Raw genomic sequence first — 24182 nt, forward strand, 5'->3', positions numbered from 1 at the left:
TAAGAATATTCGTGATAGATACATTTTTTGAAAAAGATATTATAATAAGCATTCAAGACAAATATTGGTATGCATCAGAACAGTGCCACCTGTTGGTTTGTTTAATAAAATTCATGAGGCACAGGAGAGATTATTTATTATTCCTGAAATAAAATTTAAATAGATAGATTTGAAATATCATATTAAAAATCAGAACAGCATAAATCTTAAGACAAACGTATAAATAACTAAAAAATAAAGTATAAAAAAAGTGCCATTTAATGAATATATCTTGCTCTCAAAACCATAACTTCAAAGTTTCAGGTATTTGTCACTAGTAAAAATAAATGTTTATATCTTGATTTTTATGATGAAATTGATCTGATCAACTTAATTGCATTTATGCCTTTATTTGATTTGCCATGTCCATGCATCGGTCATATATTTAATGAAGCGCCATAAAGTCAATAAAGTGCTTTTATTAAAGTAAAAACATCTTTTTTTGTGTGTCAATCATACATCACAGTTTACAAATGCCTTCAGGATTTCTTCAACATGCTCAAACAGGATACTTTAAACTCGCATTTTGCATCAATGACAATTAACCGAGAATCAAACCAACACTAACCCTGATCCGGTAAAGACCATTAAACATTTTGGCAATTAGTTAAGACTTATACCCAAATACCAAAATTCAAATTAGGTTTTAAATAAAGAAGGAAACTAAGTTCTGTGTCCGGGAATAATTGTGTGTGAATAATCCTAGTCAGAACATTTGATTTATTCTAGTCTGTTATTTCAATGCAGCATAAACTAAAATCAACAACTTGTTATTACAACATCCCTATTATAAATGCAAACTCGTGGCCTCAGGTCCTTGTTCACCACAAGAAGAATAAAGCAATATAAATGTCTAAAAATCATGAGGTGACAGATGCAGTTAAAATCGGTTCAAGCACACACTGGTTCATACAAAAAAGTAGTGAGAGAGATACTGCAAGCTGTAAGTCAATAGTCAACACTCAGACGTCTTTCGAGCCTCACAAGGCTTTAAAAACACTTACACAAAAGAACATTCAAGACATCAAGGAAAAAACAATTTTGACAAAATAAATAGCACTGTCAGCTACAAGAGGAAGGAACAGCATGAGGTTCCCAAAAGATTCCCAAACAGAGCAGGGCAGGTTCTTCCACATTTGCCACATCAGAACCTCAGTCAGCAAACAATGCTGTCCAACCACAATTTAACGTCACTTTCCGAAACAAAAACAGCTGGTTTTCTCGTCACACATTCCCCTAGTCCTTTAGTGTAGCATGAGGTTTGGTTGGTGCCAGAAAAAGTGACCCAGTACTGCCACATTTATGCCTTGCATTACAACATACTTATGGCGATCCAAGCGGTTTTATTGTATCATTTTACAAATTAGGCAGACTAAAAGCTTGAGGCGTATTGGCTTACATCGGACAGCCCCTTTCAGGAATATTCCGGTCTGTATGAGTGCCTCTTACTCCAGCGAGGCACAGCGGTGTGTGGTTTATTGCCTTTATAGTAGAGATGCTTCGGTCAGAAATTGTCTAATGACAAAAGCACACGGGTACTGTCCTACTGCTTTGTGTAAAACATTCATTTCTTTCACTTTCCTTGGCTGTGTATAAAATGGTATTAAAGGAACCGATAACTGGTGATCAGTTTAACCCTGAGATATATTATTAATATAAACCTAAAGCTAATGTTAATGCAAAAAACCTTCCTTTCACTACTGTCAAGATGTACAAACTCACACAGGTTCATGTTTGGACTGTCAAGGACATCACAACCTTTCTACCACATAATCTTAAAAAAGCAGCACTGGATTTCTTATAAAATACATGCGTGATCACCTCTTTAAAGGAGGGAAAGAAAATGGAAAGCAGTAAAAATCATGAAAAAAAAAATTGCTTATTTTTTGGATAAGGAAGAACTTTTCAGATGTTGACTCCAAACTTAATATGTAACTAAGTGTAGTCGTATGTCAGTGGCAACAGAGAGCTGTGTGAATCTGAAGAAAGGTATAAATAAAAAAGTTAATGGTTATGGCAATAACAGGAACTCCCTTTGTCTTTCCTTCCCTCATCTTACTCTGTCACTTTTCCAGTAAGGAGAGTTGTAAAATCCTCTCTAATTCCTCTTCTTCTTCTTTCCTTCTCCTTTCTTCCTCCTCCTGTGCCCGGGCCGAGAGCTCCATAGCCAATCGCAGGTCAGTGTCGGGGCTGGAGGTGGAGCCAGAGCTTGAGGGTGTGGTGTCACTGAGGTCTACTAAAACTCCCTCAGACTCAGACCTGTGGTTGTATAAAAGAACATAATGAGACAATTTAAGAAAATGTACACAGGAATGGACAGAAAGCACTTCGAAAAATCATCCTACCCATACTTTGCCTCTGTTAACTAGACTACTGCTCAAAAGTTTGGGGTCGGTTAAATATTTCTGAAAAGTCTCTTATGCTAATCAAGGCTGCATTAATTTAATGTAAAATACAGTAAAATAGCTATATTGTGAAATAATATTACAATTTAAAATATCTGTTTTCTACTGTAATATATTTTAATATGTAATTTATTCCTGTGATGCAAAGCTGAATTTTTTCAGCAACATTACTCCAGTCTTCAGTGTCACATGATCCTTCAGAAATCATTCTAATTTGCTGATTTGGTGCAAAAAACATTTCTCATTATTATTGATGTTGAAAGCAGTTGTGCTGCTTAATATTTCTGTGGAAACTGACATGTTTTAGGATTTTTCTGATGAATGGAAAATTCAAAATAACAGCATTTCTTTGAAAAATGCAACAATTTCTTTCTTAGAAAAAACTCAAAACTCTATTTGCCCCAGAATAAAAGATTGGACAAATAATTATGGAAATATAAAAATTACCCATCACTCAACCGGTTCGTCATGGATTGTGTCACCTGCCCATCAAAATCACTCAAAGTGTCCTATAAAAAAGACCCACCAGACTGCATGTAAGAGACAGATAACATCAAGAACTGCATAAAATACAGTTTCAGGACGCTTTCTGACCTGTGAATTAAGTGCACTGGACTCAAGCAGGCTCTGGTGAATGGCATACTGGAGCAGCTCTTCATCATGATGCACTGGGTTGTAATGGCGTGTGCTGGAGTGGCGGTAGCCTCCTCGGTGGTGATAGTGTGCTGGTGCCATGAACACAGACGGACACACCTGGAATGGAGCAGGTCCTGCAGGAGCAAGTAAACAACATTTAGCGAAAAATACAACATGTTAGAACATTTCCCTGCTTGATCAATCCAAATAACTCATTTCCAATACGAGTTGAAGTGCTTTGAGAAGGTTTGTCAGAGTTAGTGACTGGTACAGTTAAAGGGTTAGTTCGCCCAAAAATAAAAATTTTGTCATTAATTACTCACCCTTATGTTGTTCCACATCCGTAAGACCTTGGTTCATCTTCGGAACACAAATTAAGATATTTTTTATGAAATCTGAGAGGTATATGACTCGTCCATAGACAGCAGTATTATCAACACTTTCGAGGTCCAGAAAGGTACTAAAATACATCGTTAAACTTGTCGACGTGACTGCAGTGGTTCAACCTTAATTTTATGAAGTGACGAAAATACTTTTTGTGCACAAAAACAAAACAAAAATAATGACTTTATTCAACAATATCTTCTCTTCTGTGTCATTCTCTTACGTTGTTTACGTTCAGCGCCTCCAGGTTCTCTGTCAGAACGCCGACTCATTATTGGCCGGCTCCTGCATCAGCATCACACGCATACACGGAAAACACAGAAGCCTTTACTGTGCTTACTGTGGCAATTATGTAAGGATAATGACAGGGAAGAGTATTGTTGTTTTTGCGCACAAAAAGTATTCTCGTCGCTTCATAAAATTAAGGTTGAAATTAAGGTTTTTTAACGATGTATTTAGTATCTTTCTGGACCTTGAAAGTGTTGATTATATTGCTGTCTATGGACGAGTCATATACCTCTCAGATTTCATTAAAAATATCTTAATTTGTGTTCCGGAGATGAACGAAGGTCTTACGGTTGTGGAACGACACGAGGGTGAGTAATTAGAAATTTCATTTTTGGGTGAACTAACCCTTTAACAGGTATTCAAACAGATGAGGAATAAATGAATCTATTTCCAAACCTGAAGCCTGGTTGCCACACTTCTCTTCTGTAGGTGTGGGAGTTGAAGCTGATTGGTTGGTGTCCAGAGGCTCATCTGTACTGCACTTGTTGACGTTTCCAAATGTGATGCGGGCATTCAAGACATGGAACAACGGGATTTCTGTAGAAACAACAGGAAAAAGAATCAATTCGATGATCTAGTTATATTAAAGCCTTTCACAGATATATACAGAATTGATATCCATCTTTCTGCCTGACTACCAAAATTTAAGCAGAAATGCTTTACAAAGTTTTCTTTAAAGACAAGTTCAGGCTTGAAACATTAAAGCAGTCTTGAAGAACAGGAAAGTTAGATTAGTTAATACTAAACCATCTTCCACACATAATTTGCAAATGTTTAGTTGAATTTCATAAGTGTACTTGCAGTTTTGTTGCAGGTTAGATGAGTTAATATTCAAGCTGATGTATAACATTACAAATGCAAATTCTATGCTGGACAGGGTTTAATTTCAGAACTGAGTAGTAGGCTGTTTGTTTCTCTTTTTTATGTTTTCACTCACCGATCTTCACAGGAAAACCAGGGGGAAACCTGAGGTTGATGAAGTCCTTGAGTCGGGCAAAGTGAGTGCTGGTGCGAGCCATCAGATCAATGATGGGAGTGACCTGCTCCACCAGAGACAGAGGATGCTCCTCGCTCATCCACAAGGTGCCTTTAAACCTGAGAAGAGGTCACAAAATCGCAACCATTTCATCAATTCTTTAACACACACACACTTTCTTGAATAGTTTACGGGGACTCTCCATTGGCGTAATGGTTTTTATATGGTACAAACTGTATATTCTATCCCCCTACACTAACCCTACCCCTAAACCTACCCATCACAGGAAACTTTTGGCATTTTTTGAATTTCAAAAAAAAAAAAAAAAAAAAAAAAAACATTTTTGTTTTTAAGCCATTTGGTTTACGAGGACAAAGGAAGTGTCCTCATAAACCAAGTTTACGTTGTAATACCCATGTCATTATACACATTTGTGTCCTGATACAACAATATATACCTGTACACACACACACACACTCAAAACTTTGAGGTCAGTAAGATTCTAATACTACTTCACAACATAACTATTTTTCTGTATTTTTCATCAAATAAATGCAGCCTTGGTGAGCATAAGAGACTTTTTTCTAAAACAAATAATACAGTAGAGTGTGTATGTATATACAGTATATAATTTTAAATATGAACATAAATCCTGAAATGTATACACACACAATTATATCTATTTATTTATTTATTTGTTTGTTTGTATGAAAATAATTTTTGTGAGGTTGAGTGAATGTCCAGTCTTACTTCTGTGTTCTGATGGTGAGCTCAATGGGTCGACCGATATCTCTACCCTGCAGGTCGAAGTTGGGGTTAAAGTACTCCTCTGGAGTAATAGCTGTGGGGTTTGTGGCAGTGGCAAACTCCATAGTCATGTCCTGGAATCATACATAAAAACAATCAATACAGAATCCTTTCAGCTTCGTAAAATACAGCGGTCCCAAAAAGCACTGGGACACTTAAAGTCACCACGAAATCAAAACTGACCATTCTTATTTCTTAATGGAATATTACAGTACTTATTATAAATAATTTAGAAAATCATGTATCCCCATAATCTTCAATCAAAATAAATATTCTTCTTCTCTTGCCGCAATCTCTCTTCTCTGATGACGTGTTTAATGTCAGGATAACCGTCACTCACGTGAGATCTCAGCAAAAGCAAACCACAACCATCCAATCAATTCCCGACTGACAAAATCAAGTCCTGCCCTACTTTTTTTTTTGTTTTTTTTTTGTTCATGAAGCCGTTCACTCAGACATACATCACAATAGGGAAGAAAAGACTACTGCAACTTCTGTTTCATGTTGACTTTAAGCCACATGTATGAATGTCACTGAATTAGATAAAGTATCAAACCAAGATTTATTTTTTAAAAGAAAGATGGCACAAGCACACTTTAAGCATAACAATCCACAAAAGGAAGTGTGTTAGGTTTCAAATTACAAATCAATAGATATACTATTCAAAATATACACAAAGTATTTGGACACTTTATGGTTGTCAGACGTTAACAGAACATGTTCATAGGTAATGTGATGAACTACACCTGTGGTTACTCTGCTAGGAGATCTGTGTGAACCTGAGGAGAAATGATTCACACACCCACTAAAAATCACCTTAAGACTTGTTGGTTAAAACTCATTTCTAAAATGGCTTAGAAATATTAAAGGGTTAGTTTACCCAAAAATTCAGTCATTAATTACTCACTCTCATGTCATTCCAAACCCTTAAGACTTTCGTTCATCTTCGGAACACAAATTAAGAACTTTTTGATGAAATCTGACAGCTTTCTGTCCCTCCATAGACAGCTACATAACTACCACTGTGACGCTTCAAAAAGTTCATAAAGAGATTGTAAAACTAATTCATATGATTTGAGTGGTTTAGTCCAAATTTTCTTGCTTTTTATGATGGACATATTTATTTAGATATTTATTCACATATAAACAGCGAATCAGCGAACATAAACAGAAGCTCAACTGAAACTGCTTGAAGCGCGAGAACAAACCTCTTCCAGAAGTTCAAACGTGCTGCGTAACACACAAGAATGAACTTCATTGGTTCTCGCACATGTCAAGCAAACATGCTTGAGCTTCTGTTTACCACAAGTGATGTGTGAGTTGATGAATGTTTATATGTGAATAAAAGCCTAAATTCAATCTGTTCATCATATAAAGCAATCGAGTCTTTTCAGAAAATGTGGACTAACCCGCTCAAGCCATATGAATTAGTTTTACAATCTCTTTTGAAGCATCAAAGTGGTAGTTATGTTGCTGTCTATGGAGGGACAGAAAGCTCTCAGATTTCATCAAAAAGATCTTCATTTGTGTTCCGAAGATGAACGAAAGTCTTACGGGTGTGGAACAACATGAGGGTAGGTAATTAAAGTTAGAATTTTCATTTTTGGTTGAACTAACCCTTTAAGTTATTTCTGAGAAAAAAAAAAAAATTTTTTGGAGATGCCACTTGGTTTGATCCAGTTTAATTACATTCGTGCATTCTTAAGTGTGGCTGAAACAAACAGTTAAGAAGTAAATAAATTGAGTGTCTGTTTCGTGTGCTCATCTTACCCCTTGAGCACCGATCTGTTGTTCTACTGTGCCAAGTAAAGATTCCAGAACATTCCTTTCACCTGTGGAGATCAAAAGCATCAGTAATTGATATTAATCAGTTAACATAACAGACAACTGCAGGGAACAGCCTATTGACTCTTTACCACCAACAGGGTGCTGGAGCCCATTCTGGATCAATTCAATATGCTTTCATTGGCGGAAAAGCAATTATGAGCTTCAAACTGATCCCTACAACCTGAAACCGATAACATCAGAGGCCAGTTTTCAAAACAGCAACTTAATCTGGCAACAAAACTAGATCACACAATACTAAATAATCCATGAGATAAGTCGCATGTTCAAATGACAGACATTTTGTTAATATGTTTGTCTCTATGCACACAGCCGCTCCACTTAATTTTCTCTGTCTATTCCATATGCGTGAATTGATTGTTATAACTTTAGCCCATTCCATCAAAAGCAGCTTGTGATGGCATAAAGACACTAAATCAAAAAACTTTAGATGTTACACTGTTAAACAAAGACTGCTGTGTGCTAGATTGTTTGTGTGTGAGTTATGTACTGAAATAACATCTATTAAGTCACAGTTCATCCCTCAAGTAAGTGGAAACATAAGTCGGTTTTGAGAGAGATTTGCAGTATCCCAGTCGAGCATCAGCACCATTTTGGTGGAAAAGGAGTATGATATATATAGTGTAAATCATAAAGTGGGTTAATTACTTTTTATCCTGGCCTTCTCCTCATCTGTGAGGTGCTCCGTCCTGGTGCGAATCACAACGTTCACATTGTTCACTGAAAAAACCTGCCAAAAGCAGCATCATCACCCACAGGACAAAGACTGCCTTATCCTGAAGCTCACTGCTCTAAAAAGAGAGTCTGATGTTTCTAAAGATTAACTTTTCACTTTGGAGAATCTAACTCTAAAAGAGCAAATTTCTCCTTCCAATGATTCTTAATGGAGTTATAGTTCATAAACAGCTGGTTGATGGCTCACCTTGGCTTCAAATCCATTTACTACTTCTGTTCTGTCTGACCTCCAACCCCAGATACCGGATTTAGACCTGAGCACAGAATGAATGTTTTAATAGCATCTCTCAATTAAACTTCAGCAGCAAAAATGGTGTTAAGAGTGTTTCAATTAATCAATTCAATTTGAGTCAGTGTTCAAAAATCCATGAATCCATGTGTGACATTTTTCATATACACCATTGTTCAAAAGTTTGGGGTCAGTAAGATTTTTACTGAATGAAATGAATACTTTTTTCAGCAAGTATGCATTCAATTGATCAACAGTGACAGTAAATACATTAACAATGTTACAAAAAAAAAAATTATATTTCAAATAAAATCTGTTCTTCTGAACATTTTATTCATCAAAGAATCCTGAAAAACGTACCAGTGTTTCCACAAAAATATTAAGCAGCACAACTGTTTTCAACATTGATAATAATAAGAAATATTTCTTGAGCACCAAATCATCATATTAGAATGATTTCTGAAGGATCATGTGACATCTAATTGACCCTAATCTTTTGAACTGTAGTATATTTATTAGAAATAAATCTTAAATAGGTGGCCATACCTCTCAAACGCAATGTCCTTTGTGTCCAGAAATGTGTTGACAATGGGTGTTGTCAGCCTCTTGGCAACTTCCTGTTCAGCGGGCTGCATGGAGTCCAGAGTGACATCCTCCATCTCGCGGGAGAGATCAAAGCGCTCGGTGTCCACCACCTCGTCCTCATGATTAACTTCCATCAGCTCAGTGCAGTTGTCTGTGAGAACCCACATGCAAAGTCCACATGATATTGATCAATCACAAATAAACATCAGCCATATCATTCATCCTCATGCAAAGTGCACTAGTAAACATACAAATGTGAACTTCGTGTAGGCTTCAGAAGAATTCACAGCACATTTGCTAGAACCCCACCACCAAATGAATGTGTAAACTACAGATGGGTGAAATGGTCGACTAGACTAGACAGGCAGAGAGAATAACTAACTCTCTTCTCTGAAGATATAGCTTCTTCTTCCTCTGATCCAGGTCATGTTTTCAAAGCCCAGCAGGGTGGTGTCCACTCTCAGACAGGCCCCACTCTTCCAGATTCTGCACACGTCACTGGGACACACGCGGGATACGAGAGGAACTGGAGTGAGAAAAGAAGAGGATCATTCTATGTCCTAAAAAAGTCATAAGAATTCATGCACAGAAAATGTGAGAAAAAAAAAAAAAAAAGAGCACTTACTCCAGCTAGTAAACTCCCACTTCATCTCCATGTAGAAATCTGGAGACTGGGATAAAAGAGGTTCATTACACTTCAGGCCCTTTCACATGACTCGCATCAGGGCTTCAACCAGTAGAGGCTCCTGACTGTAAATTTAGGTAGGGCAGATTCTGGGACTTAGCGCTAGTTTATGATAAACATTTTGTAAGCTTTATATTCTAAATCGCTGAACACATACAGCTCACTTTTGGAGAGGTGTTTTTCAGCCTGAGGGTGGTGTGAGGAAAAGAAAGTCATGTCTGTTCTCAGAACAAACATAAAACAAACACAACGTGTATAAAGGCTATTCACACGAGCATGTTTAAACGAAAGGATTTATACTTCCATTAATTTGATACGCTACTCCACATAAGAAGAACAGACATGCCAACTAGTTACTGACCTGATGCAGACTACATAGCTGAAGCTGATTGATATCGTCTTGGTCTGAAGCGAGGTTTACGTAAGGTAACATGAAAATAAGCGGGGCAGTCTGAAATCTGCCCCAATGACTCTCAATTAGAGTGCACTGCAGTTCCATATTTCACCATAGATATATATTCGAAAACTGTGGGACGCTGTAGAGCTGGGGAGGTCTCAGGCACTCTCTGCCTACTCATAATACCTGCCTGCCAAAGCCATGAATTAAATTTTAATATATCCTGCTCACTTTATGTCTAGAAAATCCGAAAATATTTGTTGCAGAATGCTGAATCTATTATTAAGTCAGTGTATATAGAGGTCTATGTTTTGGATGAATATTTTGACAAGCCTTACGGACGAGCCGTGGCTGTCTTCAACACAAGCGTCATGTGCCACATTGACATCCATATAAAAAGTGTTGCAAATAGCAACACAGAAGGACAATTTTATGAGGTTGTTTGGTATCAAGAAAGCATATGCAGTAAACAGTGAATAGTGAAAGCAAAAGTTAAAAAATTTGAGCTTAGAACTGATAATGCCTGAGCCAAATGAAAAAAATCTGATTGCTGAAGGAATAAAATGTCTATGAATGTCATAATATGCCTTTGATGTTTAAACAAAGAATGGGTTTTGTAATGGCCATGTAGCTAAATTAATAGCAAAACACATAATATCTGAACATTTACACACTACTATTCAAAAACTTGGGTTCAGTAATATTTTTTTTTAGGAAATGAATAATCTTATTCAGTAAGAATGCATTAAATTGTATTGTTAACCTAACATTTATACTGTTATAAAAGATTTCGGTTTCAAATAAATGTTGTTCTTTTGAACTTTCTATTCCTCAACGAATCCTGAAAAACATGTATCAGTTTCCACAAAAATATTAAGCAGCAGCACAACTGTTTTCAACATTGATCATAAATAAGAAATGTTTCTTGAGCACCAAATCAGCGTATTAGAATGATTCCTAACAAGTTACACTAAAGAATGGACTAATTGTAATAATATTTCACAATGTTTCTACTGTATTTTTAATCGAATAATTGCAGCCTGGGTGAGAGACTTCTTTCAAAAACATTAACAAATCTTACCGCCCCACACTTTTGAACAGTAATGTATATTACACAACATAAACTCAAAATTCACAAATAAATAAATAAATAAATAAACAGGATCAAATGACAGACGCACCTCTCGGATCTTGCACAGTAGCTCTGGAACGCCACCCAGCGCAGTGGAGGCTTTGATATAATCTCGCCGCTGGAGCACCAGCTGCACCATCTCTGGATCTCCTGTGCTAACCGCTTCCTGCAGCACTGTACAGACAACAAGATATATTAGATATTTATCCTTATCTAAGAATATGGACTTGTAATGGAAAGGCAAACATACTAGTCTAGCACTATACATCACATATGACAAAAAAAGACTAATGACCAGTAAGTGTCTTTGAGGAGGTGATTATTAGAGTATATAATGCTCGCTGCTTCTTGGAAAAGCTGAAACAGAGGTACTAAACACTTTCACTGGCTGGAAAAACCACTGATGACACAAGCCGAGGAAGCGGTGGTAATAGTTCTAATGGTATTCTTGTGAGAGCCAATGCAGTTTACTTTGAAGACTGCTATGGCGATATTGCACAGCTTCATTCTCACCTGTCCAATGTTTTTCATTTTCTTTGGAAACATCCGCGCCGTGTCTGAGCAGCACCCTCACCGACTCCAAGTGTCCAAGTGAGACGGCCAGGTGCAGAGGGGTCCGGCCCCTGGGATCCACCTCTTCAATGTTACTCTGAAAGGAGTGTAAACACAGACAGTTCATATCTTATGGATGAAACTGAAAAGAGGCAAAAATCAAGCATTGCTGCATGGCTTTTGGGTGGGGAGATGAAAACATGGAATGCAACTGTAATTATCCAGAATATTAGATCCTCTTCCTGTAAAACGGTCATGATATCTTATAAATATTATTTGGCAAATATTTAGTTTTGTTTACATTTTTTTCTACTAACTACAGTACTGCACTGTTTAAATAGTAGAGTTACTATTTATTATCATCTTATTTTTAATAAATGTATTTTTACATTGTTTTTCTCTAAACTTTTCCATGGAACCCAGTTTGAAAAGCTCTGATCTAGCATGGTGCAGTAAAATGAATCTCTTCTGTTATTAAGATGAGCTCACCAGCTCTCCAGTGCAATGCAATACAGCAGGGCTGTGGCTAACAAGTGGATGGCAAGCTGATGAAGCATTTGCAGTAAGATCCAATAATGCACCAAGTCCAATTTCACTAGATTACTAAATACATGACAAGCATGTCATGACATCCACAAGAGGCAGAAATCTCTCAGCAGTCAAATCAATGATTCTACCATTAGCTTCATAGAGTCTGCATACATCAGCATTTGCGGATATCTCACACATACCGTCTGTAGCTCTCTTTCCAGCTTCCTGTAATCATTCTCCCACACCAGGACATGCAGTGGAAACCTGAGGCTGAAATCCTCGTCGCTGGCAGCGGTAGCGGATAACATTCTGGCTTGATCAAACTCTCCGTGTCTCACCCTCCAAAATCAAGAGCCAGCCTTCGAGCTAGCTACTGTCATGAACCATCAAATCTCTTCATGCGTTTAATTCATTTCTGATAAATATACAGCGACTCTTGCTATTTGTGGAGACGCTTTAATAAAGGAGACGCCGAAAACGCAACCAACTTTTTTCAAAATAAACTTTTGAAAAACAAGGAAGTGGCAGGTTGAAACTATTTGGGTAGGGGTGTATCCAGTCATTTGAAAAACTATTTCCCCCAAACCTTTTTGCATTTAGTTATATTCATAAACAATGTTCTCAGCATAAAATGGTCGCTAAGAGCCTAATTAGCTATATATGATCTATCAAAAAAATCGTAAAGGATAAATTATTATTTGTTCTAATTAAAATTGACAAGCCCAACGCCAGACTAAACCATTCCATATGAAGGAGGGGCGGTCGTGCTATAAAATATGGCTAAATTCTGTTAAGTCAACGAGTGAAATTTGTGTAATCTTAATTAGAGTTGTTTAAAAATTAGGCATAAAACAAAAACGTTTTCAAATGAAACATCAGTAAATAATCGTAATAATTAATCTCACTGGTACTGGCTGAAATTCGTTCGCCTGCGGCCAAGCGCGACACCGCCTCTGTGGTTTTAAATGATCTTAAGCTCATCAGGAGCGGCGCGCGACTGGAATGGCTCCTGCGCATGCGCAGGCACGAACGCAGTATGTTATAAAGATCGCGTCCTACATGCCTTGAATTTCATTTCCGACAGTGTATGGCTCATTTGAGTTTATAAATATATTCCAAACATAAAGAGGATTTGTTTTTTCAGAAGTACTTATTCAATATAATCGTCTCACGGCCTGTAATAAATGGATAAATGAATAAAATATCTCACGCGTTGCAGTGACGCGTCTGTCCACTGTGTGTCAGGCAGCGCTAGAACGCTGATTTACCGTCACTATAAACTCAAATGTGTGGTCTGGGAGGGCAGATGGCACTCTACTGCGATCTGATGGGTTGCTGGCAAGCATTTCCGTAGTGTAGTTTTTAATGCATCATGACAGAGGCTTCACTGCCTGACTCGTCTGTCCTAATTTCAAGCTAGACAGTACGACATACATTATTTCACATACAGCAGCCCGTGCAGATGCACGCACACGTTTATTTCCTCCGTATGCGCGTCCTCTTCGGGTATGAGATCCTCTTTCAGTGATACAATACTTTTAAACGGATCCCGTCATTATGTCAAAGCGGTACATGCTTTAAATCTATCCGCGTACGATTCTGAGTCGATAATACATGGTAATACCCGCGTTACCGGAGACAAGGATGTCGAAACGGCTGCGAAATAGCGAAGTTTGTGCGGACTGCAGCAGTTCGGGTGAGTATATTCCGCTACAGATTTTTTTTTTTTAGCAAAGACTCAACTTGCACTGGACAACCAGGTGATATTACTGAATTAAGTGACCGAATGATAACATTTAACTATACAAATATACGATTTAAAAATTTTAAGCAACCCTCTAGTCGCGATAAAACCAGCTTCAGGTTTGGATATGAATGGATAGTAAATGTATGCGTTTTTGGAGTATGATGATGTATTGCTATTGGCTGTTGTTCAAAGCCTAGTGAGGTGTCTACCTAGACAGCATTTTAGGCTTCATTAGCGCGTGCCCAAACATTCTGCTCTCTGGCAGCTCAGTCGGTTTTGAGACAGAGCCAGAGTGTTGACTCAATTCTACGGGGTTTTCTCCGCTTCCAATGATGCTGTGGAGGTTTGTAAACAGTCATTGTATTTTAGTTGGGTAAAAATGTACTTTATTGATCCTCAAGGGGAATTCCAGGTGAAAATGTCTACAACATCTAGGTTTGCTTGATGTGGCCTTATTTATTACTAACAAGTGACCCTAACCAACATATGCAGTGCCCTGACTTTTGAGGGGATAGTAGAAATAAATAAAATGTCACATAACATTGTTATCATCATTACACAGTGTGCATATATAATAATTTACTGTCTTGTTAATAAATGTATTGACCATGAATAACTACAATTCATGAGCGATTTGACCTCCAAAGACTATAAATGACATGAACAACATTTATTTAATTTGATAAATGTGTAGAGAACAGTTTCGTAGGCCTCATTTGTACTGATTTTAGGATAGACCTTCTTCACAGGACTTTCTGTCCTGTGATTTGTTTGGTTATGTTCTGTGGTTCAGTTTTTCAGCTCATTCCCCATATTGATTCCTCTTGATTAGTTACGCCTCAGTCACCAGCTGGCCTGGGCTGCCCCTAACATGTCAGGATCATTGGGCAGTTGTTGTTAGGGTGAATATTTTTAGTCATTCAGCACTGAGTTTTATTTTAGCTGCTGCAGCACTTGATGGGGAAGAGAGCAGCATTTGGCTCAGAGAGAACGAAAAGGAGAGGGAGGGAGAATAAGGGTGAGAGGGGAATGATGCTTGTGCCAGGTGCTTGATTCTGGCCCTTGGCCTCTTTGCAGCTGTTGTTTGATGCTTCCTGTGCATGAAGGGAAGTGACTTTTGCTTCTAGGCTGCTCTCTGCTTATCAGTGGATCAGTTTTTAATTTAGATAGCTCATGTTTCTGTCAAACTGTTGCAATTGTGGTATCATATCTCTTCACACTGGCTGTAAGTGTCAAAATAGACGTAAGACAATAAGTGTGACTTTTTTAAAAATTAAATGTACTGTGTTTTGTTTCAATAATATTTATTCTTTAATATTTTGTATTTTGAGGGGATTTCATTTCACGGTACTAAACAATATTCACCTCTAAATGATGCACTGTTTATTTCTATATAAAATAATACAAATAATTCATAATAATAATGTATATAGGGCTGTTTATTCCCTAGTTTCTTATAAGAGTATTTTCAGACATAAAAAAATTGCTCTGTGTTTTCATATTTCCCATTCAAGTTGTGCCTGTCATTTTTGACCACAAAGTTCACATATGTAACTATTTTTAAGACCATTTAACCTTTTATATTCATATAGCATGTGCTACAAAAGTTACCTAGTTCAAATAAAGTAAAAATTGCAAATGTTTGTAACATAAATTTGTTTTGGACTCCCACAGGGCTGTTGATTTATATTTCCTTTCAAAATGTAATTTTCCATAAGAATGGAACAATTAATTAATATTTGCATTTAATTAATATTTATTTAGAAAAAAATAATTTGCCTGCTATCAGTCTGAAAATGAAATCCTCAAAACTCGCTGTTCTTGGGGAATTCTGACACTCTGAAGCGCTGACTCACATCGTTATTTCTGAAGGAAGTGAAATCACATGTTGGCCTGAATCTGTCCTTAGGAAAAGTTGTGGGGGGGTTTACGATGCTGAAGGGTACGGGCTGTTCAGACACATTAGTCATAGGTCCAGCGTGGTTGGCCCCACTTTCACTGATTTGGCATCATGACTCAGTGAAGGAGTGAGACTATGTATGACATATTCTATTAAAAACTGCCTTGGTATGCGACATCCATGAAGGACGAGTGCCAGTAACACAGTAACAAGTGTTAATGTATGAGCAGTGATTTCTGTCTCAGTCTAGGTCGTTGAGTTTGTCTGGTGCAGTAGGGGATCTATGAGTGATCAAGGTCTCAGCTGGTGGGTTGTGACCCAAAAATGGTTTCCAGGTTGCAACTAACCATTATATGTAGTGCTTATCAAAATGGTTTAAATCAACTTTAATGGTAGGTATAATGCTTTCCATATCTTCTGTTGTTGACTTTCACCTAATCAAACTTGTTTCACTGTTGGTCATCTGGTAAATCACTCTTCTGCTGGTGGTTATGCATTTACATATGCAGCTTATTATATTTTATGCAAAAATCGTTCACGGTAGTTTATTTAATACCGTATGATTTTTTGAGACATCTTTGTTTAAATATTTTTTGTACGATAAACACTTTTGTTTAATAGTGTATTCGGTTGCCACTATGCGCTCAGTGTCTGAATCTGAAACTGGTTTAGAATCATGCTGCAGCAGACGGCCCTCTCGAAGGTAGTGAAACTAAGAAGCCGCACAGTGTTTCCCAGTTCACCTGCTCGTACCCTGGAAGTAAAGCTCAGCTGCTTAGCATTTGTTGTGGTTTGAGGCATGTGTATGTAAGAGGAAGTTAGCGCATTTACAGCCGTACATGAAAGGATGACATTCAACCCTTGCTACTGTGGCCTTATAAGGAAGAACTGAGCACCACATTTTGGTGTCATCATATATTGCATCACATGAATATAATATATACACATGAACCTCTGTGCTACTAGTAATGCTTTATCAGACTATTACATTGGAACATAAGCAAATTAATACACATACTATGTATACACCAAATGTATTTTTAAAGTAAACATGTTTGTTTTTAATGTAATGTAAATTTTTAATGTCAATTTAGCAGTCAAAATGAAATCAAAAGGTTTGTTTTCTTAATGCTCATTTGTAATGATACGATTCATTTGTGCATATTAAGTTTCTTCAGTGCATTTCTTCTAAGAAGCATCTCCCTTCCATCAGGCTTTTAAAAGTATTGTGTTTCTGTTTCCTTTTTCATGCACCAGCCAAAAAGCTCCATTAGCGTTATTGTGTATTGATCAATGATCACCACACTGCTGAGACACGTTGTTGTTTACCTCCTGTTAATCTGTTGATTTTCTTTGGGGTCCCTTAGATCCTCGCTGGGCGTCTGTGAACAGAGGAGTTCTGATATGTGACGAGTGCTGCGGCGTTCACCGCAGTCTGGGCCGACACAACTCGCAAGTGCGGCATTTGTCACACACCTCCTGGCCGCCTACCCAGCTACAGGTGAGCCCACTCAGACAAATAGGCATCCTATTGGGTTCCTTTTGATATGTCTTTAACTGAAGCCACCTTGCTTCATCTGAGACTTTTTGACATTATAGTAATCATCTTTAGTCTGAGGCACATTTGAAAGTAGTGGTTAACTGATATGGGTTTTTTTAATGGCCGATGTTGGTAATCGGCTAATGCAGATTATCTTAAAACGCCAAATAAATGCAGATTGATTAACTTGTCCAATATATAACATGTCCTATAACTTGTTGAATACTGCTGAAAGGCTCCATTTGGTCCAAATTAAGTATACAGAGAGATAGGTAAGGTATTTATGCATTAAAAAGAAAAAATGATGCATTTTGCAAGTGTCCGCTATGTGTATGATTGAAGTATGATTTGAAGTATGTATCATTGAAGTATGTGCCAAAATTATTTGATTTTCACAATGACAATGCATTATTCTTGTCAAATAAAAAAAATAAATAAATAACATTTTGTACAATAATTTGACATTTTTCATTATCACAAGGCAAGACTTAAAATAGGCAAATGTGAAATATTGAGAGAAATTGCAGATACAAAGAAATTGCAAATACATGTACAATTTATTTTTTTTAAAGGGTTAGTTCACCCAAAAATGAACATTCTGTCATTAATTACTCACCCTCATGTCGTACCACACCCATAAGACCTTCATTCATCTTCAGAACACAAGTGAAGATCTTTTTGATGAAATCTGGGAGCTTTCTGTCCTTCCATAGACTGCTACGCAACTACCACTTTGACACCTCAAAAAGTTCATAAAGACATCGTAAAATATATATACTTTATATAATGAACAGATATAATTTAGGCTTTTATTCACATATAAACATTGATCAGCAAACATAAAAAGAAGCTCAACCAAGCCTGCTTGACATGCAAAAACAAACCTCTTGCGGAAACTCATATGTTCTGTGTAACGCATGAGAATGAACATTGGTTCCTGCGCAAACTCAAACTTGCTGTGTAACACGAGAATGAACCTTATTGGTTCTCGCACACGTCAAGCAAACATGCTTGTGTGTCCGTTTACCATAACTGATGTGTGCATTGATGAATGATTATAGGGGAATAAAAGCCTAAATTCAATCTGTTCATCATATAAAGCGATCGAGTCTCTTCAGAAAATTTGGACTAAATCACTTAGTTCATATGGATTGATTAGTTTTATGATCTCTTTATGAACTTTTTGAAGAATCAAATCTCTCAGATTTTATCAAAAAGACCTTTATTTGTGTTCTGAATATGAACGAAAGTCTTATGGGTTTGGAACGACATGAGGGTGTAAGGTATGTAAATTCCATAGAAAGAGATAATACCCAAACTACTCTGTCTTATTTTAATTTAACCACGAAAAACAGTCACAGTAATGTGTTCTTGTACAGCCTGCAGCATCTTCTCTCTCAAGTTCCTGTTCTCTTGATGTACACGACTGATTGCTTTGATCCCAAAATGTTTCTTTTCATTGAATGTGTAGTACATTTTTCCTCATCCTTATATACAGACCTGTATTTTTTTAATCTTTTGAATAGCTTTAAGTAAAATGGTTTATTGGTATGCAACCTCACTGGAGGGCCTTCCAACAGAGAGTGTGACTCATAAAGCATATTTAAAGGAGCATGTTGTCATCATGGATTTTTGTCTTGTGATGTATGCACTCAATTTCTTTCTCATTCACAGATGGTTCAGACATTATACAACAATGGTGCTAATGCAATATGGGAGCACACTCTGCTGGACCCGTCATCCATCATGAGCGGGAAACGCAAAGCTAATCCTCAGGATAAAGTCCAGTGAGTATCTTCTAACATAGCAGAATGATTGCATGTTTGATTTACACTATTGTTCAAAAGTTTGGGGTAAATAATGTGCATATTTTTGAAAGAAATTAATACTTTTATTCAACAATGATGCTTTAAATTGATTAAAAATGACAGTAAAGGCATTTAAATAGTTAAAAACTGTTTCTAGTTCAAACAAATTATGTTCTTTTGAATTTTCCATTTATCAAAGAATCCTAGAAATTGCACAAAAATATTATAATAAATGTTTCTTGAGCACCAAAACCAGCATATTGATTTCAGAAGGATCGTGTGACACTAAAGACTGGAAAAATGGCTGCTGAAAATTCAGCTCTGTCATCACAGGAATAAATTAAATTAATAATATTATTATTTTAAAATGTAAATTTAAAAATATATTTCACAATATTACTGTTTTTACTGTATTTTGGATCAAATAAATACAGCCTCGGTGAGCATGAGTGTTCTTTCAAAACATCAAAAGCTCTCGGACCCCAAAATTTTGAACGGTTTTATATATAAAAAAAAAGATAGTGGCTGAGATACAGCAACTCCCCCCAACTGTTGACTGGCTCTAATAGCGCCATTGTTTCTCTCACCCAAAAAGCCCCAGCAAGGCAGAGTTCATAAAAGCAAAATATCAAATGCTGGCTTACGTCCATCGTTTACCATGTCGAGATGACGACAGTACAGCAGCCGCTGATCTAAGCAAGGTAAGGAAAGAGTTTCCTGTTTTTGGTTGATGTTCTTCTCGATATTCAAATATGTGATGCATCCATCATGATACATTTTTTCAGGTTTGACTTGCTTTATTGTTGAATAATAAATTTAAACAGTTCCTCTAGCACATCTAAGGCTTTTTGTCTGCTATCAGGCTTGTTGAAATGTCTCTATTGATGCACTTTGTCTTTGATTCTTTAGCAACTTCACTCCAGCGTTAGAACCGGCAATCTTGAAACTTGTTTGCGGTTACTGTCACTTGGGGCTCAAGCCAACTACTTCCACCCGGTAAAAACTTCTGTTCTCACCTTTTATTTCTCATATTCAGTTACATACAAAATGCATTTTTAACTGTTCTGCACTGGTTTAAACAGGAGAAAGGGAACACCCCGCTGCACATAGCAGCTAAAGCAGGGCAAGTGTGTCAGGCTGAGCTTCTTTGTGTTTATGGGGCAGACCCTGGGGCTCCAGACTCCAACGGCAAAACGCCTATCAACTATGCAAGGTAATCAACAACTACTGCGTTGATGGTCCCAAGCCGCTGGCCCCAGACCTCTGCATTTGATTACTTCCTATATATTTTTTGTCAGTGTGGTGATTGTGCAAAAGAGTACATCGAGTGACTAGTACTCACCAAAGAGTACTTGTCACTTGGCTGGTTGCCTTCACTAACAAATATGTCCTTGGTAGTGCTATTTTAGTATTGTTTATACAGTCAAACCAAAATTTATTCAGACACCTTGAACATTTCATTCATTAATACAGTTTATTCACTATAGTTTAAAAAAAAATGGTAATAAAATATGACAAGATCTCAGAGTTAAACTGTCAGAAAAAATTAATCTTAATTATGTCAGATAACACTTAAGCAAAACATGGTCAGGTCAAAGTGTCTGAATAATTTTAGGTTCCAAATTTTTATCAATTTTACTGGTAGTCCACTGTATGAAGAATTTTTGGGTATAATATGTCACAGTTTACTTTATTTTGCTATCCTCACTTACATAAATGCACTATAGTGCCCTGCACCCACTAGTAAAAATATATCAAAAATATCAAAAACGTCTGAATAAATTTTGGTTTGACTGTATATTATTATAGTATTTTTTTTTTTTTTTTTTAAATAAAAAAATTTGTAAGTATTTTTTAAAATTAGCTTTTATTTTTATATTTTCATTTATTTTCATTTTAATTTTAGTAATTTTGTTATGTGCTTTTGTGAATTTTTTTTTTTTTTTTTAATTTCAGTTTTAGTAATTTTACATGGTGTCTGTGGATCCTTAAGAAGTCTTAAGATCCTTAATGTAAAAATAAGGCCTTAATCAGCATTCAAATGTCTTTCAGGGGATAGTTCACCCAAAAATGAAAATTTGCTGTTATTTTACTCACCCTCAGGCCATCCATGATGTGTCTTTTTTTTTTTTCTTCAGTAGAAATGTCTATCCCTTTAAATCCACTTTCAAAGGTCTTAAAAATACAATCAAACTGACACAGCAGATTTAGATTTTTTTCACTTGTTGCTTTTTGAAATCGTAAAATCTGTCTAATGCATAAAAGTGAATTAAAACAGAAAAATATTACTCTTGTTATATTACTATTTTTATCCCCATTATTTTTATTATTATTATTACTATTATGTATTTTCAGTCCAGTATTAATATTATACATTTTTTAAAATATTTTCTCCTTTAAAAAAATCCATTGTTCATTTGTACTGTATATCTTTGCTGAGCATTTTTATATTTCTATATAATTAATAACAACACTGATCCACGGGTCTGTATCCTGTCCCATTTGTCATTTTATGATTCATAGGGCCTGCTGTGCGCTCTATTATTGGTGTAGATTTCATAGGAGACTTTGAGAAGGACCAAAGGGCTGAGGGCAGCATTTGGCACAGGACCTAAAAGTTCAAAAATAAAAAGCTGTGTGTCATAACATCATTGTGTTGTTTGTAATCAGGCAGGCTGGCCATCAGGACCTGGCAGACAGACTGGTGGAAATACAGTATGAGCTCACAGACAGGCTGGCCTTCTATCTCTGTGGGCGGAAGCCTGGTGAGTCAGTGCGCTGACGTTGTGTTATCATGATGAGAACTGATATTTTGATATCCAGCTGTAGGGCTGGTTACGCTGATGAAGCCATTTTACAGCATGCTTTTACTTGAGTCAGATCGGATTATGGTCTTGAAAGCGCCAGATGCCTCAATAAAATACCACAGTGATGTTACAGTCAGTTTGATGTTTTTAATGCGTTAGTGTGCATCTTTATCAGCGGATTGCCAATTGTAAATGATAAACCATGGCAATATGTCAGTACTGTCAATACATTCTGTGTTTCAGATCACAAGAATGGACAGCATTTCATTATACCACAGATGGCGGACAGGTAATAATAATCTGATATATTTTGATATATGTTCTCCTGTTAATGATACCGGTGCCATTTTTATAGAAGTGTCTTCTGTAGTAGAGGAGTATTCTGGTATGTGCTTGGTTATGTTTCTGATCTTCTGATATCATCCCAGAATACTTCCCTGAACACCTGAGATAGTGATCCGAGCTAGTTAATAGTATTTTACATTAATATCTTGCTATTTCTTTTCTTTTCTTTTTTTTTTTTTTGCTGTCTTTGATGAAAAAGAAATGTGTAAGTATTTTACTTGGCAGTTAATTAAATCTCACCTTATCTTACCAGATTTTATAATAGCAATTTTAATTAAAGACAAAACAAAAACTAAGATTTTTACTATTTTATTCCTTTTTATAGCAGTCTGGAGTTATCGGAGTTTGCAAAAGCTGCAAAAAGAAAACTGCAGTCTGTGAGTCCTCTATTTTACTTTATTTTATTTATTTATTTTTTAAAAAACTTTAAGTATTACATCAGCATATCTTCCAATATATCAGCATAGCGTACAAACAGAACAAGACTAAGCACCTGTGTTGGGCAGTAACTATCTAAGAGCAGAATGATGCTAATCTAACTACATATTTCAGTAACATTACAGCAGTTCAAAAGTGAATCAGGACATTTGGACAGTTAATATAAATCAACAAAACAACTTAATGATTTGTTTTATTCAACCATTAACAGAAGTCCCTCCAATTTTTTTATTTTATTTTTTTATCATGTTTTGTAGCAAATACTAAGCTAAATTCTGCTTTAATAATTTAACGTGATATATTAAGTGAAATATTCAATTAAATGGTCATCACTATGTTTTTGACTAGTTTTATTTAAAGGGATAGTTCACCCAAAAATAAAAAATTGTCATCATTTGCTCACTCTCAAGTTGTTCCAAACCTCTATGAATTTCTTTCTTCTGTTGAACTTAAAAGAAGATATTTTAAAGAATGTTGGTAATCAAACAGTTGACTGTAGCCATTGACTCCATAGTAGGGGAAAAAAGAAAATACTATGGAAGTCTATGGCTACCATAGTGAAAAATAAATATGCTAAAATGTATTTGAAATACATTTATTTTGTGCTAAGTATACTACAAATGCATTTACATATTTATGTACTTAATATAAATACCCTGCAATTGTACTTTTAGTATACTAAATTGGTATACTTAAAGTCTGCTAAATTGGAACGAGTGTTTTTGTATTGAGGTCCAACTAAAGATATACTTAAGTATAATTTGATTGTGCTAAAGCGGAACTATTGCAAGTATACTTTAGGTACACTTTAAATATCTTGCATTCAAATTATACAGTGATCATACTATCCTTACTAATGGTGATATTAAACACATTTTAGGCTTAATATTAAGAAATATGCATTGTGCAATAAAGAAGAACTTCAAATAAAGTTTAATTAGAATATTTATGTCAGTAAATATATTAATGGGTTTGTAGTTAGTATGAAACGAATGTAGGCCTATTTTAAAGGTCACCTATTATGCTAAATCTGCTTTTACAAGGTGTTTGGATATAAATGTGTGTTGGCAGTGTGTGAACACAACCACCCCACAATGATAAAAATCCACCCACTCCTTTTTTTTTTTTTTTTTTAAATCCCCATTAAACCAGAGCAGTCCCATTAGACAAGCTGTTTTGATTCTGAGTAATGCCCCGCCCACGGGGCATGATGATAATCAAAACCAAGAAGATGTCTTGTTAATATTTGTCAGAGAATCCGATTGAGGCAGGAACTGTGATCGTAAAGAGGGGGCGGGGCACAGCAGCTCATTTGCATTTAAAGGCACATGCATGAAAACAGCCTGTTTTTGACTGTACAGGGTTTTTCCT

At 36.3% G+C, this 24182-nt stretch overlaps 2 protein-coding genes across 5 annotated transcripts in view; one reads left to right on the top strand and one right to left on the bottom strand.

Moving 5' to 3' along the window:
* Positions 1-438: 438 nt before the first annotated feature.
* ankrd13a (ankyrin repeat domain 13A) lies at positions 439-13187 on the bottom strand. 2 transcript variants are annotated; one of them, XM_051895779.1, is made up of 16 exons: positions 12427-13187; positions 11657-11792; positions 11193-11317; positions 9555-9600; positions 9312-9455; positions 8891-9080; positions 8303-8369; positions 8029-8110; positions 7306-7367; positions 5479-5609; positions 4690-4847; positions 4149-4289; positions 3039-3214; positions 2892-2953; positions 2099-2298; positions 439-2018 (listed from the first exon to the last, which is right to left on the bottom strand). In XM_051895779.1, the coding sequence occupies exons 1-15, from the start codon at positions 12532-12534 to the stop codon at positions 2103-2105; spliced, it is 1824 nt and encodes a 607-aa protein (XP_051751739.1). In that variant the 5' UTR covers positions 12535-13187; the 3' UTR covers positions 439-2018; positions 2099-2102. The 2 variants fall into 2 exon arrangements, with proteins under 2 accessions (XP_051751739.1, XP_051751738.1); XM_051895778.1 differs by having other exon boundaries at positions 439-2298; positions 12427-13186.
* A 288-nt stretch (positions 13188-13475) lies between these two features.
* git2a (G protein-coupled receptor kinase interacting ArfGAP 2a) overlaps positions 13476-24182 on the top strand; it is a 32286-nt gene continuing 21579 nt past the window's right edge. The window contains exons 1-9 of one of the 3 annotated variants that reach the window (XM_051895782.1): positions 13476-13922; positions 17241-17374; positions 19088-19200; positions 19817-19922; positions 20131-20217; positions 20304-20434; positions 21892-21986; positions 22272-22317; positions 22699-22750. In XM_051895782.1, coding sequence (XP_051751742.1) covers positions 13841-13922; positions 17241-17374; positions 19088-19200; positions 19817-19922; positions 20131-20217; positions 20304-20434; positions 21892-21986; positions 22272-22317; positions 22699-22750 — 846 coding nt within the window. In that variant the 5' untranslated portion in view covers positions 13476-13840. The remainder of the gene's footprint in view (positions 13923-17240; positions 17375-19087; positions 19201-19816; positions 19923-20130; positions 20218-20303; positions 20435-21891; positions 21987-22271; positions 22318-22698; positions 22751-24182) is intronic. The other 2 variants (XM_051895784.1, XM_051895785.1) reach the window with 2 other exon arrangements.

This window comes from Ctenopharyngodon idella, chromosome 5 (genome assembly GCF_019924925.1).
Source record: "Ctenopharyngodon idella isolate HZGC_01 chromosome 5, HZGC01, whole genome shotgun sequence".
Taxonomy (NCBI): Eukaryota; Metazoa; Chordata; class Actinopteri; order Cypriniformes; family Xenocyprididae; genus Ctenopharyngodon; species Ctenopharyngodon idella.